The sequence below is a fragment of the Peromyscus californicus genome, unplaced genomic scaffold, assembly GCF_007827085.1.
Source record: "Peromyscus californicus insignis strain IS unplaced genomic scaffold, ASM782708v3 Scaffold_4__1_contigs__length_199733344, whole genome shotgun sequence".
Classification (NCBI taxonomy): Eukaryota; Metazoa; Chordata; class Mammalia; order Rodentia; family Cricetidae; genus Peromyscus; species Peromyscus californicus.
Genome location: NW_026294562.1, coordinates 51,262,425 through 51,277,943, shown reverse-complemented (window position 1 = coordinate 51,277,943; position 15,519 = coordinate 51,262,425). Strand labels below are relative to the sequence as shown.

Genomic DNA, 15,519 nt, shown 5'->3' with positions numbered 1-15,519 from the left:
CTGCTTCAGCCTTGTGAGTGCTGAGACTACAGTCATGGCCACCAGACTCGGCTAGTCCACGTGGCTCTTGATTGCACAGTTACAAACAGGACACAGTGCTCTGTTCTACAGCTCTGAAGTCTTGACGTGGCCCACAGCTGGCTGCTTAAGAAAGATCCCCTTATCCGTGAGACTTCAAATGATATCTGAAGCTGTGGATGGAATTAAACCCTACATGAGAGCACTGTAAACAGGGAGGTCCCTAAGTGACTGACCGACTGACGGGTAGCCCAGACAGTGTGGGCACACTGAACAGAGAGGTCCCTAAGTGACTGACCGACTGACGGGTAGCACAGACAGTGTGGGCACACTGGACAGAGAGGTCCCTAAGTGACTGACTGACTGACGGGTAGCCCAGACAGTGTGGACACACTGGACAGAGAGGTCCCTAAGTGACTGACCGACTGACGGGTAGCACAGACAGTGTGGGCACACTGGACAGAGAGGTCCCTAAGTGACTGACCGACTGACGGGTAGCCCAGACAGTGTGGACACACTGGACAGAGAGGTCCCTAAGTGACTGACTGACTGACGGGTAGCCCAGACAGTGTGGGCACACTGGACAAAGCGTAAGTTACAGCCTGGGCAAGACAGGTGGGATACTGTAGATCATCATGCTACTAATAAGACACACGATTGCTTCTGAAAATTTTTATGTACTATTTAAGGACAGCAATTGATCACGATAACTTAAGTGTCAGAGAAGAACACTTTGGATAAGGGGGAACTGCTGTATTCTCTTGAGCTGGTTTTCCTACCTCCTACCTTCCCAGCTCATTGAGTTCCCTCCCTCCTTCCCTCCCTCTCGCCCTCCCCCCCTTCTTTCATGTATACCTATTTCTCTGGGCCTCCTTTCTTCCCTCTCTCCATGTCTCTTCCTTCCTTCCATACACCTGTAATATACCTCCTGTGGAAAATACTGGGTCAACATTTGTATTCAAATCTTGTGGGTTGTGTCAGGACCGTGTGGTTGACAATGGGGGCAACTGAGTCAGGAGTAGATCGGGGTCTCCCACAACACATTTCCATATCCTGGTCCTGAAGAAGCTTCGAGGAAGCACAATGATGCAGATGGTTCCCATAGTCTCCAAAACTGTTGAGAATTTTAATTTTTCCAGTTTACTCTATGCAGAGATGTGTCTTCTTTACGTACTTTCAACTTCTAGAATGATGGTGTGCTTTTTTCCCCACTGTCCTGTGGATGACATTGCTTCCTGGGAAATGTCTGTTTCATATCTTTGACCTCCCAAAGGCATGCCAGGATGTGGTCTGCTTCAGGGAGGTTTATGACTGGGAATAGTGCCGGGGACCACCGGGGACTTGGATCATGCTTCCTTTTACCCACCACATCCTCTTCTACAGTGGCTAGGTATCATGCCCACAGCTTTCCAGAAACTCTGTCGCCAGCACGCCAGTCAGCTGCTGAGCATCACCTGTAACACCCATTGAGCAATCAACAGGAATGCCAGGCCCAAGGGCATTCTCTGTTATCTCTGTTTTCCAGATGGAGTCGGTAGAGCCTGGGGGAAGAAAGTTTCTAATTGGTGGTACTGGACTCTCTCTTCCCTTATCCCTTTCTCTCTGGCACACCATGTATTCCAGAGTGAGGAAACTAGGACCCAAAGAGGAGACATGCTGAGCCAGTTTCTTTTCCCAGAACACACTGTCAGTTCTGCTCACCATACCCCATTCCTGTCCCATAGCTCTATAAAGGGAACGCCACCATTTCGTTGAAAGAGAATGGGACTTAGAAATGACAGAAGAGGCTGGTGGGATGGCTCAGCAAGTAAAGGCACTTGCCTGAAGCCTGATGACCCAGTTTGGTCCCCATACCACACATGGTAGAAGGAGAAAACTGACTTTTTCCAAGTTGTCTTCTGAATTCCACATGTGTGCTGTGGCACACACACACAGACGACACACACAGACACACACACACACACAGACACACACACACACACACACACACACACACAGTAATAAAAATAATAATCTCCTTAAGACAAAATTCACATACCACCCAGTTCACACATTTCAATCATAATTGTGACTCCATTGTTTTCAGCTCTGTGCGGTCGCCCTCTAGAGGACTTTCGGAGTATACCAGTGGGCACGGCAGCACCCACCTCCCCTTGGTTGAACCTTTCTGAAGGTTCATTCCTCCTCTGCTTGTCACTGGCTATTCCATTTTTCCTTCCTTTCCTCTGTGGCCCACGGCCCTGCAGTGTGAGAGGTGGTAGGCTGAGACTGTTATTCATTTACTCTTTCACTCGGTGATGGGGGTTGGGTCCAGTCCACTGCATTTGTGTAGTGTGCATGAAGCCCTGGCTCAGTCTCCAGCACCACATAAACCAGGTGGAGAGGCACATGCCTATCATCCTAAGGCAGGGGAATCGATGATAGTTCAAATTTGCTGGGCTAGGTGGCACAGACCTTTAGTTCCAGAAGGCAGGCGGATCTCTGTGAGTTCAAGGCCAGCCAGGTCTATACACTAAGTTCCAGGACATAGAGAGATTCTGTCTCAAAAAAAAAAAAAAAAGATTGCATATTTTTGGATAGCTGTAGCTTCATAGTAACATTGAGTGGAACATAGAGCATTCCTGTATCCTCTGGCTCCACAGATCCATCTTCCCCACTGGTAACACCCCACAGCAGAGTGATATACATCTGCTATTATTGGTGTACCCAACTTGGCCTATCGTGACACCCACAGTCCACAGCTAGCATGAGTGTTTAGGCTAAGACATCCTCTGTCGTCTTGCATCTGTTGGGATGCCCATTTTACAAGTGGGAAAACAGAGGCCCAGCATTAGACTCTCTCTTTCCTTATCCTTTGATCTCTGGCACTCCCCATGTGGGACACTAAGACCCAAAGAGGAGACAAGCTGAGTCATGTGCTCTCCAAAAGTTACTTGGAGGGCCGCTTCAGTGAACTGCCCTCTTCCATTCATGGTTTCTCTTCAGCCTTCCATCCATGGAGGCCGGAGGCAGCCCACTATGGTCCTCACCAGGTGTCCTGAGTCCCCTGTGAGGATGGAGTAGGGTGTCTATCCCCAGAATGGCTCATGTCAGCCAGAATGAACCCTTGTGACCCTGTTTCTCCATCTCCGTCTAGATTCCCTCCTTCCTCCAAAAGAAAGGCAGCGACCCTCCCCTCATGGAGACCTTGGCAAAGATGCTCGGAGCCTCCGTGGAGACACTGGAGTCCCTGCCAACTGTAGCTCCTGCCCAGGGCCCCCATCAGCATCACCTGCAAGGCGCACATTCCAGCTCCTGCAACTGCTTTTGAGAGCAAACCTGTCTGATGTGCAGACTGTATTCCCAGGCCCACCAGTAGCCCACACCTCCTCCTCACCCCCGCTGGAGTCAGAGGGTACATTTCCAGGGGAACCTGGAGCCTCTCAGCCTCCTGAGCCCTCAGCAGGGTCTTCGGTCTCTCCTGGATCCTCTACTCTACCTCCAGCCTTTCCAGGGACTCCTTGGTCACCTGTCACTCCAGAGAGCTCTTCCTCAACGTTTGGGGCAGCATTCCGGTGGCCTCTGTCTGCCACCCACTTGACTGAGGCAGAAGTACCTTCGACGACCAGTCCTGACCTCTCAGAGACCCTCAGCACATCCTTGAAGTCTCAAAGACTATCTCCAGCTCTCCTGGACACCCCCAACCCTGGTCCCCAACAGCCCACAACAGACATCTCAAAGAAGGAAGAGTCTCCCGTCTGAGTGGATCACCATGCCTGGGACACACCAGACAGAGCTCTCTGCCAGTGGCCTGGTAGGTGTGTGTGACCCCAGGGGTGACCCAGTGGGGTCTCAGAGAAGACCTGAGAGTAAGATGGTCTATCAAGGAGAGAGGCAGTGGAAGAAACAGCCAAAACATCCCTTGACTCTGGACTTTTAGCCTCCAGAATTGTGAGAACATAAGTTTCTGTTTAGCCTCCATCCTTGACTGTGGTATTGGTCACAGTGGCCCTGGCACACTAAGTCGGCACTGCCCACTCTCGCTTGGGCAGAGCCGTGCCCGGTGTGATCCCGTCACCGCGCACTCTTGAATGTTTTGGGAGTGTCTGTAATCTCTGTCATTATGCTTTGTTTTCAACACTGATTTCATGTCATGTTCATTTCGAGATGTGTTCAGAACACGTGTTACGTCCCCATTTCTATTTTAAACACTGAGCTGCTAAATCTCTCTCCTCATGAGTTCACAGTCCAGGGCAGGGGACAGCTGCTCAGAAGATAAGTGCACTTTAGAGTGTGAAATGGGAATGTTGGAGGCCAGTAAAGTGTGTGTGTGTGTGGGGGGGGAAACACACACACACACACACACACATACACACACACACACACACACGTGAGAGGAGGCCAGAGCTTGCTGCTCTCTACTGTTTTCCATGTAGCTCATACTCACCACTTTTACAGTTGAAGCTGCCTTCCCATTTTTAATTCCTTGCTTTTAGAATCTGGGTGGGTGTGGGGGTTGCTTCCAACTTTTCCTGTTATATGTAGATTCCCTGGGAAAATCCTTACAGTCAACACATAATTTATAGTGAATAAACAAATGTATTTGTCGCAGTGGGATTAATAGGTCTAAACGTAGAGAGGCAGGGATGGGTAGGAGCTGTTAGGGTGGTGCCAGCAAGAGTGTTCATGTGTAGCACCCACCATAGCCAGCAGGCATCAGCACTCAGTCGACCCACATCGGTGGCTGTTTCTATGAAAAACAAGTCAATCCAGAAATAACTCAGCAAAGGGAAGGTCTCCTTTCTATTAGAGATCTTTATCTTTTATGAAGTAATGTTAGTTAGGGTGTGGTGGCTCATACCTGTAATCGCAGAACTCCGGAGGCTGACGTTGGATGATCATGTTCGGGAGTTCAAGGCCAACCTGGACAACATGAGATCCTGTCCCAAAAAAACAGAAAAACAAGGCTGGGCAAGGTGGCACATGCCTTTAATGCCAGCCTTTGAGAGGCAGGAGCAAGCGATCTCCATGAGTTCTAGGCTAGCCTGGTCTATGTGGTTTCCAGGAGAGCTGGGATTATATAGAGACCCACAAAAAAAAAAAAAAAAAAAAATCCCTTCCTCCCCAAAACAACACCAAAAAGTGAAACCAAGATGTTTAACTTCTCCTCCTTATTTTAGCATTGACCACTGGGGGGAAAAACTAAGAAAAGTAGAAGAGAAGTCTCTGGTAGAACTGTCTTCTCTAGAACCCCGTCACGTGCTGGGTGTCACTGCCTATGGCCTCTGTCAGGGGTTGGTTGTGAATAGCAATAGCTCATGATGCGTCTTGACAGGCTGTGTTCTGAAGGCTTTATATGATTCATTCATTATCTTCACATAAGACTGGAGGATGACAGCTCTTATTTCCTGTGATGACCACCTGCTCTCACAGTGAGGGACACGGGAGGTGGGGATGGGGGCCAAGGACGGATGATCTCTGGACCGTCGTAGGGAGGCAGGACGTGAGAGCGGGTGGCTCCTTCAGAAGCTGCAGCATTACACACGCTGTGCGTGTGACCTGGAAGCCCTTCCTGCTCGAACCTGGACAGTTTCTCAGTGTCTTTCCATGTCATTCCTCCTGGCTTCATTAGGTCTCTGCTGTCCCTGTCCCTTGATCTGTCTCTGGGACTCAGGGGCAAGTTCCCAGTGAGGCCTCTACCCCGGGTGAACCACAGGCCCGACATGTCGCAGATGCCCAGTGACGATGGACCACAGGAGATGAGGCTAAAGCAGCGGCTTTTGCAGTGCGCTGCATTGAAACAGGCCTTGATTGTTACTTTCTTTTTCCTGCTCCTCTGCTCTCTGCCCATCTGGGCCTGTGGGAAAAGCCATCCAAATCAAACATGCCCTCTCTTGTTTTAAAAAGATTTTTATACGATTTATTTATTTTGTGCGTATGAGTGTCTTGCCTGCATGTATACATAGCATGTGCATGCCTGGTGCCCACAGAGGTCAGAGGAAGACATTGGATCCTCAGGAACTGGAGTTGTAGATGGTTGTGAACTCCCACGTGGGTGCTGAGAACCAAACCCAGGTCCTCCGCAAGAGCAAAAGGTAATCCTAACTGTTGGGCCATGTCTCCAGGTCATAAGTATGTCGAATTTTGATAGTCCAGATCAAGTGTTCCAATAGCTGTGCCCAGAAAGGTTTAGGGGTAGCCTACCTCAAGAAACTAACTACCTTTTTTTTTTTTTTTTTAATTTGGGGTAGGTGCTAAGGATTGAACCCAGTGCTTGGCTTGGGTCAGCCAAGTGTTCTACCCCTGAGCTCTAGCCCCCACCCTCTTTTCACCTTTTAGGTTTTTTTGTTTTTTGTTTTGTTTTTGTTTTTTGGTTTTTTGAGACAGGGTTTCTCTGTGTAGTTTTGGTGCCTGTCCTGGATCTCACTCTGTAGACCAGGCTGGCCTGGAACTCACAGAGATCCACCTGGCTCTGCCTCCCAAGTGCTGGGATTAAAGGCGTACGCCACCACCGCCCGGCTCACCTTTTTGTTTTTAAAGGTTTAATTCACATGTATGTCTGTCTGTGCACATATGTGAGGGTGCTAATGGAGGCCAGCCGTGGGTATCAGACCCCTGGGAGGTGGAATTACAGTAGTCTGTGTGCTGGGACCTGAATTCTGGTCCTCTGACGGAACAGTAAGCCGAGCGTCTCTCCAGCTTCTCTTTCTCATTGTGGTTGGATACAGTGTATCACTGTTACCCAGGCAGGCCTTGAACTCACTCTGTAGCCTAGCCACTCTTTGAGCTTGTGGATTCTCCTGCCTCAGCTTCTCCAGGTGCCGAGATTACTGGTCTGTGCCACCAGGCCCAGTATCCAGAACCTGTGTTTAATTATCCTTTAAGCATCTTTCTGAATGGGGCGGGGGAAAGACATTGGGAGCGTCAGCTCAAGCCCTCTTAGCTGTCTGGAACATCCTTTGCCGCTTTTATCAGTGACTCCTCCTCATTCCAGCCCTGTGGTTCTAAAGAAAAATGGCAGTCACCTCCAGGTCACAGATAGACCGTTTGACCAAGCTGAGCCAATCTTACCATCTCTTTCCCCTCTGCCCAAGATATTTGGTCCAGGATGGCCATGCCATTCCAGGTGGACCCATCAGAGTCCTCCCTGCTACTCTGGGATTTTTTTTTCCCCCTGATCTGTGTCCTTCCTGCTCAGACACCTTCAGATGTGGAATCCTAGGGCTAGTGGCAGCAAAGTCCTTGACCTCCAAAGTACAAGAAAAAGAAGCTGAAAGGCAAAGAGAATCAAGGGGAGGGGAGGAGGGAGAGAGGGAGGGAACAGATGCCTGCCAGGCGTGTGACGGTTCCCTTCTGCACCTTCCCAGTATCATTCATAAAGTCTTCCTCTTCGTTCATGCTGGTCGGACTTGGTTTCTCTCACCAAGGACACTACATGGTGGAGTCTTGCTTCCCAGCCTTCTGGAGACTGAGGCAGGAGGAGTGCTGAAAGTTCAAGATCTACTTAGGCTACAATAATGAGTTCTGGGCTAGCCTGAGCTACACAGTGAGACCCTATCTCAAAAAACTAAACCAAAACAACACTAACTCCGGCATACCTCAGTCGACCCAGAGAGAGCAGCCATTAGCATCAGTGGCTTTGTGAATGCAATCTTTATTCTCTACCCGGAACAGGGCTTTGCAGAGCTTCCAATGGCTGGGGTCAGCTCCCCTGGGTGGGAATGCCCCATGAGCACTCATGTCTGTGTCACGTGCCTGGCTCTCCCCTGAAGGAGGCCCAGCACTCACACAGCAGGAGCCAGCCCAATCCTGTTATTTGCCCGATCAAACACGGTGAAATACAGCCTTAGGAAAACATCCCCCAGCACCCACATCTCAGGGTCCGAAGAAGAGTCGTCTATGCCTTCTTCAAAGTTGCTATAGCAGTTGTGTGAATGCTCCTGAAAAACAAGGGCAACATGTGGACTCAGCGGCCAGCTGCTCAGCTTCTTGCCTTTTTTTTTTTTTAGCCAGGGTGTCATGTTACCCAGTTTGGTTTCATACTCACTATGTAGCTGAGGGTAACCTTGAATTTCTGATCTTTCTACCTCAGCCTCGCAGGTGCTAGGATTACAGATGTGCACAGCACACCTACTTTATGCAGTGCTGGGGACCGACCTGAGGGCTTCCTGCATTCTAGGCAGAAACTCTACCAACTGAGCTCCAGCCCAGCCCTGTCACTCAGCTTGGTGTCCTCCTTTCATGGAGCTGTGTGGCTCTGTCCAACTGCTGCAGGATGGCTTACACAGCTGGGATAAGAACCACTGTGGCTCCCTCCATACTCTACCATTTCCCCCCACCCCCAGCCTTGGTTCAGCTAGTCCCTCTGCAGAGCAGGCCTTTCCTGCTCCCCTTTGGGCAGCCTCTGGGTGGTGCATGACCGTCCTCTTCAGTCACTGCTTCCTAGGCTGGCACACTCTCCTTTCTGTCCCTGGTCTGCCCATCTGTCTAACCCAGCTGCTTCTGCATGCTTCCCTAGGTCCTATTTACCCCAGGCCACCCTTCAATTCAAACTACCCTTGTCTTTCCTCCGAAACCTGGGAAACAGAGTGGTGCCACCATGCCCTGCTGACCCCTCAATATTTAGGGGGGAGGAAGGAATACCAGTCTGGCTTTCACAGTCATGATAGTTGTGCAGGCAGCACTTGCCCAGTTGGTGGGCAAGCACCTGTCATGGCATATCCTGACCACCAGGGTGTGCCTTCCTCTTCCACAGAAGTCCAAGCCTGGTGATCCCTGCTATTCCCAGGATTTGAAGAACAGCCCCACTGCCCAACTCCTCACCTTCCGGATGTAGGCACTGGCTGGCACTGGGTAGGTAACACCATTGATGGTGAAGACAATATCAGGTAGGGTGTTGATGGTGTCACACTTGAGAATGTACTGTCAAAGAGGGAGAGGCTGGAGGTTAGCCCAGCCACTACTGCAGTAGTGTGTGGAGAACCCAGATGGCCCTCCCACATGACCCTTTACCTCATTATCACTAGTGGCCTTGGCACCAATGAGATTCTGAATTTTAAGGATCGAGTTTCGGGGGCCAGTCAGCAAGGAGGTCCCTGTGTCCATAATACCTTGGCAGCCACCTTCACAGGCAATCACTACTCCATTCATGGAGATGCTGAGAGGCAGGGGCCAAAGAGAACACCAGGATTACCATACAGACCCACACCCCTCTTCCCTGACCACAGAGCAGCCCTTCAGCTCTCCATACTCACCCTCCTGCTTGGTCACTTTACCTTTTCTGATTTATTTATGGTTATCTATTTATTTAGAGCAAAGTCTTACCAAGTTTTTTGAGCTCCAGTGTCTGAGCTCCAACGACCCTCCTCCCTCAGCCTCCCCAGTAGCTGGGACTACAGCGGGATGCCACCACGTCTGGCTTTTCTTTCAGTTATCTTGTCAAGCCAGTTCGTTTGTTTTGAGACAAGGTCTTATTGGCCTCAAACTCATTTTCTAGTCTGAATGACCTTGAACTTCTGATCCTCCTGTCTTTACTTCCCAAGTGCTGGATTACAGATGTGTCCCATCCACCTTTAATCCTAGCACTTGGGAGGCAGAGGCAGGTGGATCTCTGTGAGTTCGAGGCCAGCCTGGTCTACAGAGCAAGTTCCAGGACAGGCTCCAAAGCTACACAGAGAAACCCTGTCTCAGGGGAAAAAAGATGTACCCCATCATACCTAGTTTATTTGATGCTGGTGACCAAACCCAGGGATTCCCACATGCTAGGCAAGCAGCCTACCAACTGAGCTATATCCCCAGCACCATCCTTTCAGACGCTGAATGCACTGAGCTGTTTCTTACCTCAGGGCCTTTGCACATGCCCCCTTTGTCTAGCTGGTTTCTCATCATCTCCCAAGTTCTAGCCTGATTGTCACCTTTTCCAGCTGCAGAGTCGATTCAGTCCCTCTCTTGGTCCCTTCCACCTTCCCTTAGTCATTTCTAGCAAGTAGTGAGGTGGTGACTCACTGTCTGCAGGACTCCCTGGTTCATGCCCACATGCACTACTGGACGGCACAGTCACCAAGTGCCTCCCTCAGACACGTCATGCAGTGATGCTCAGCATGTGTATGTATGAATGAATAAATGAATGAATTGAGGAACAGAACGAACAGGGAACAGCAGGAAACACTTGTACCCGACCAACTCCACAGCTTTGGAATGAAGGCATGTCCCTGTGGGCATCCGGCACTCCACAGCAGGGAGAAGAGCAGCCATCTGCTGCATAAGAGGCTATCTCTCCAGCAGATTGCCTCTGTGTTGATGCTCCCATCCCGGCAGCACCCAGGAAGCCCACACAGATGGCCAGGCTGCCATGTCCCCGAAGGCTGCTTAAGCTTCCATCTGGTGACTCTGTGCACAGTCTGCTCAGTTTTTCTCCCCATGCGCTCAGGTGTTTCAGGTTCCCAGGTGCCCGGTCCTCTGTTCCCACCCCTAGCCTGCTGCATGGCTGAGATGTGTATTTGTGGTTTTCAGATCGGAGGATAGAGACTTGTCTCTGCTCCTGTCTGTTCTCTGGTGTGTTAATCTCACTGTGGGCCCAGGACCTCACCTGCTTTGGACAGGAAGCCCCAAGTCCTGGGCAAACCAGGATGGTGATCCCTCATTGTGACCCTGTTCAGCAGGGTAGATTTCCCCCTGCACCCACCCCCCAGGCCAATTTCACTTTAGGGCTTTCAGACCATACTTCCTACCTTTCCCACTCTGCACGGGCCTTTTCCAGAGACTCCTGCCTGTTCAGGTCTGTAAATGCCCTGTCCTTCTATTAGTGCTCTAGACCCAGGCCTGACTCGCCCTCTCTGGCTCAGATTCTGCTGAGGAGACCTGGAGGGGTGTGTCTGTGGTGCCGGAGACTCCATGTTTGTGTGTGTCATTATGTGGCACTGTATGTATGTCTCTGTGGTTGTACATGTTCAGGCTTCTGTTTATGTGTGACTGTCTTGTGACTCCATGTGTCAGTACATGACAGTGACTTTGTGTGTAATTGTATGTGTCATGGTAGATGCAGTCAAGCATGGGCGTGGGCCTGTATTACTCCATGTGTGTGTGTGTGTGTGTGTGTGTGTGTGTGTGTGTGTGTGTGTGTGTGTGTGTGTTGGAGATAGCATCCAGGAGCAGGAATCAGGCAGGCGCTTACCTGTCCAGAGCTAACTGCCAGTAGCTGGGCTTGGACACAGGCACCCAGTGGAGGTCTCCACTGTAGTAGGCGGGGTCCACTCCACCTAGCATCAGCATGCTGCCCTTCTCATCCTTGCTGGAAGGAGAGGAGGGGGAAGGGTTTACTGTCTGGTAGAGACTAGTGGGCTGGGTCCCTGAGACTTCGCAGCACACTGGACCCTGCCAGCACTGCTTAATGTTGCTGGTGTATCCATACAAACACACACAAGCCCGCTCAACAGCCCTCTCAGGAATGCCACTTATTCATGGACAGGGAAGTTAAGGCAAGGAGGGCCAAGTTCCTGCTCCAGGTCAGCTATGCAGCTCGTGAGTAGCAAAGCTGAGATCCGAATGTGGATAATTGGCTACAGAGCTGGACTCTGGACACCCCACCATTCTGTGGAGCACTTGGGCCCCTCTGGAAACTGGAGCTACTTTATGGTTAAAGGACAATCCATCCAGAGGAGTGTGACTTCCACCTGTCTAGACAGTCATTTTCCAGAATACTGAGGCCTGGGGCAGCTAGGGGTGTGCTTTCCAGCTCAGTCAGGACTAGCTTCTTCTCAGGGAGCCCCACCCCCACCTCAGGCTGATTGGTTCTATCTGTCTGATTTATTGCTGTCACAGACACAGTTAGTCCCTAGGTATCTTTTTCCTTTGTTTGCTACCTTCTTGTCTTCTGCTCCCCCTTTTCTGCATCCTTGTGTGAGCTGGGTACAGAGAGGCACTCAGTGCTTAGCAGCTGCTTAATATGAAGCAGTTGAATGAATCATTGTGGACCAGATTGAAGTGTTCCCAAGGGCCAGAGAAAGATTGAACTGCTTGCTTAATGCTGGAAATGCTTGGTTACGCTAGAGAGCTGGGATTCCTGGAGCTCAGGTTTCTGAAGAGCCCGCAGCCATAGAATAGACAGACAGAGACACACATCTGCCTCCCACTCTAACATGTGGGATCAACTCCCACAGTTGGTGGGGAAGAGACAAGTGTCAACAGGACCCAGCCACCTGTGCTTTGCCTTCTTGCCTGTCCTCTGGATCTTTGGCCCATCAGGAACTTCAATGTAGTTGACGAGCTGATGGACTGACGGCCATCATGGGGAAGAATCCTGAAGGCTGAGCTTGAGACCCGCTTCTCTCAGCACTAGACTGGCCCATCCTGGGCAAAGCCCTTCCCAAAGCCTTAGTTTCCTCATCTCTGACTGAAAAGACGGGACTAAAGGGGTCAGCACGTTCTCCACAGAGGGTCTGACTGTCTGCACTGGAGGCTGTGCACACTGGGAGACATTCATCTCTACTGAATGGCTCAGTGCCTCTGCTGTTGTGCAAAAGCCGCCACAGGCACGATGGGAACAGGTGATCCAATGAAATCTTATTTACAGAAGCCGATAATGGGCCAGATTTGGTGTCCAGACCATAGCAGGCAGACACCTGGACTAGACTACGTCTAAGGAACCTTCAGAGTCAACAATTTCTAATGCAACTGACAGCCTATGAAGGGCTGACCTGGTACAGGCTCACCTGCTCAAGTAGAAGGCAAAGAGATTCTGGGGAATGAGGCCTTGCATCCAGATGTTGTCAAAGACAGGCAGGACTCCCTGAAGGCTAAGGTCAGGGAAGCCCAGCCCCAGGATACCATCAAAGACCGCATATTCCATGAAAGTGCCTGGTTCCTCCAGGCTCAGGCCAAATGCCTGGGCCACAACCATGAGGTCTCCAATCTGTGAGAGAAGAGGGTGTTCTTACATAAGGCTCTGAAACCAGGGCTATGGCGTGGCTGAGCTTGGGTGGGGAGATGGTCTGACCCACAAGGTATAACTGAGTTCTGGCCATGCCATGGGCCACCTGGATGTGAATCCCAGGCAGGAGTGGGCTGGCAGCTCCCCTGTGGTGCTGTGGGTTGTCACCAAGTTCCATACCACAATGTCATCTCCAAATGGAGAAACTGAGATGCTGAGTGTAACCTGAGGGTTCCCGCTTGAAGACAAGTGGAAAGCAAGGCATCTCCTTCAGGACATTGCCCATGGTGACCTTTTCTGCACCCTTAGGAGGCAGGAACCTGCTATATCCAGGTGTTTGGCTGAGATTAGTTTTGTTTTTAAGATTGAGGCTCACTCTATGTCCCTAGCTGTCCTGGAGCTTGCTATGTAGACCAGACTGGCTATGAATTCACAGAGCTCAGCCTGCCTCTGCCTTCTGGAGTGCTGGGATTAAAGGCCCATGCCACCATGCCTGACTAAGCCACCGGGGTTCTCAAGAATATTTGAACTGTAAAAATTGTGTGTGTGTGTGTGTGTATGTGTGTGTGTGTGATCATGCATGTGCACACTCAGGGATTTGTTAATTCTCAAGTCCTTCAAGGCCTCCTAGGGTAAGAGCCTTTTGATGGAGCATGGCTCTCCTGAATCTGTGCTCTGCTTTTCCTGTCTGGGAGCTCAAGGCCCCTTGGCTGTTCCCAGAGGCCCAGACAACAGGACTGTCTGCTGAGAGCACTTCTCACTTGCCTACTTATTCTGAGTCACACCCCAGCTCTTTGGCCTACCAGCTGTGTGACCTTGGACAAAGCACTGGCTCTCTCTGTTCACTCACGTGTGGAATGAAGCCCTAGCAATGTCTGCCTTGGGCTTGTTGAGAAAATTAATGTAGTTACTTTGAAGAATGTGCCCAGCCTATTGTCTCGAACCATGTGGGGCATGCAAGTGGCTTATTTTTACATACTTCTTTCCCTGAGCGTTCCCCTTTGGGGAAGGAGCTACAAATCTGAGCCCTCGACACCTATAGCTGGTCAAAGGACTCAACGTCGGGGGAGGGCTACTGGGGGTCGGGAGCCCCACAAGGTGGGTGGCCAGCTAGAGCAGAAAAGCACTCCCAGAGGACCCTGCCAGCAGTGTTCATACCCGGAGCCAGGCCTGTGGTAGCCTCTGGTTCCCGGATTACCTTGACAGTGTCATAAGCAAGAAATCCCGACATCTCTCCTGAACCATAGGCGACGTTCACAGGTCGGCCCGAGACCAGGAAAGTGGAAGATCGCAGAGGATTGAAGACCTTGTGGTGAGCTGCAGGGATAGGCAGGAGGTGGCCCTCAGGTGGTGCTGGGGTAGGAGGGGTGATGAAGGGTAGGGCAGGTCGGAATGCTCACCGCAGGCTGGGCTGGAGCAGTAGATGGATGGTACCCACAGGTAGGCAGAACCAGTATCCAAGACGACCTTGAACTCCTGAGGGGGCGTGCCAATGCTGATGATGCCAATGTAGACCAGCTGCAGGAGAGAAAAGCCATGGCTAGGGCCGGCCTGGCTGCCTTGTCTGTCCCCTGGCTTCTGGGGTGCCTGATTTCATGATGCTGCTCACAACTACCAAGCCTCTGCTCAAACCAGGGCCTCCTTTTAGAAACACTCATTCTTCTCTCAAAGGTCTTAAATTCTTTCCACCTGTCAGGATCCAGCCTAAGTGCCTCTTCCAGGCTGCCCTCCTGGGTCACTCCAGGCCCCAGTGCTCTTTGCTTTCTCCAAACTCAAAATAGTTACAATCAAGACCACTCAGCCAGTTCTTTCATTAGGCATTTGTTTACACTCCCCTGCCTTTCCCTCTCTCCCTTCCTCCCCACCCCTCCCCTTCTCCTTTTTTTATGATAGGTCTTGCTACGTAGCTCAGGCTGGCCTCAAACTTTTGATTCTCCTGCCTCAGCTTTCTGATTGCTGGGAATATAGGCATGCACCACCATGCCGAGCTGACATTTGTTCTTTGCCCATTTCTCTGGCTAGGCTGTAAGTATTGGAAAAGAAAACTAAGCTTAGTCAGGTGTGGTGGCGCACACCTTTAATCTCAGTACTCAGGAGGGAGAGGCAGGTGGAGCTCTGTGAGTTCGAGGCCAGCCTGGTCTGCATAGCAAGTACCGGGCCAGCTGGAGTTACCCAGTGAGACCTGTCTTGAAAAAAAACCAAAGAAAGAAAGAAATTAGGCTCCACTCATCAGAAATGACAGTATCTTGCTGGTGGACCAGTGTCCAGCCCACCTCAGAGCTCACTAACTGGTCATTGGCTGACATCTGAGTCTGCAGGGGTAGGACTCCTCTACCTGAGATACCACGCTTGATTTGCAATTGGATTTGCTGGTGATGTGGCTCACCCCTGCTTAGGGCCAGGGATTCACCTAGGTGAAAAAGAATGAAGTCCGGCCGCCCAATGACTTGTCATCAGCATAGAACAGGATGTCTGCGTGGTAGTAACTGGTCATTGCTAGGTCCACCCAGCTAGCACAGCCCCAGCTGGGGTAGGAATGTGTTCTCCTTGGAGTAGAGGGTGGGGAACAACGCGGGTGGGGAGACACACAGGTC

General features: G+C 50.9%; 2 protein-coding genes across 2 annotated transcripts in view; one reads left to right on the top strand and one right to left on the bottom strand.

Moving 5' to 3' along the window:
- Positions 1-4,193, top strand: part of Vwce (von Willebrand factor C and EGF domains) — a 48,145-nt gene extending 43,952 nt beyond the window's left edge. Inside the window, exon 21 of the mRNA XM_052762054.1 lies at positions 3,155-4,193. Coding sequence (XP_052618014.1) covers positions 3,155-3,759 — 605 coding nt within the window. The 3' untranslated portion in view covers positions 3,760-4,193. The remainder of the gene's footprint in view (positions 1-3,154) is intronic.
- A 3,263-nt stretch (positions 4,194-7,456) lies between these two features.
- LOC128125728 (pepsin A-5) overlaps positions 7,457-15,519 on the bottom strand; it is an 18,397-nt gene continuing 10,334 nt past the window's right edge. Inside the window, exons 4-10 of the mRNA XM_052763377.1 lie at positions 14,326-14,443; positions 14,124-14,242; positions 12,708-12,907; positions 11,171-11,287; positions 9,010-9,154; positions 8,821-8,919; positions 7,457-7,937 (exon numbers count right to left, since the gene is read on the bottom strand). Coding sequence (XP_052619337.1) covers positions 7,782-7,937; positions 8,821-8,919; positions 9,010-9,154; positions 11,171-11,287; positions 12,708-12,907; positions 14,124-14,242; positions 14,326-14,443 — 954 coding nt within the window. The 3' untranslated portion in view covers positions 7,457-7,781. The remainder of the gene's footprint in view (positions 7,938-8,820; positions 8,920-9,009; positions 9,155-11,170; positions 11,288-12,707; positions 12,908-14,123; positions 14,243-14,325; positions 14,444-15,519) is intronic.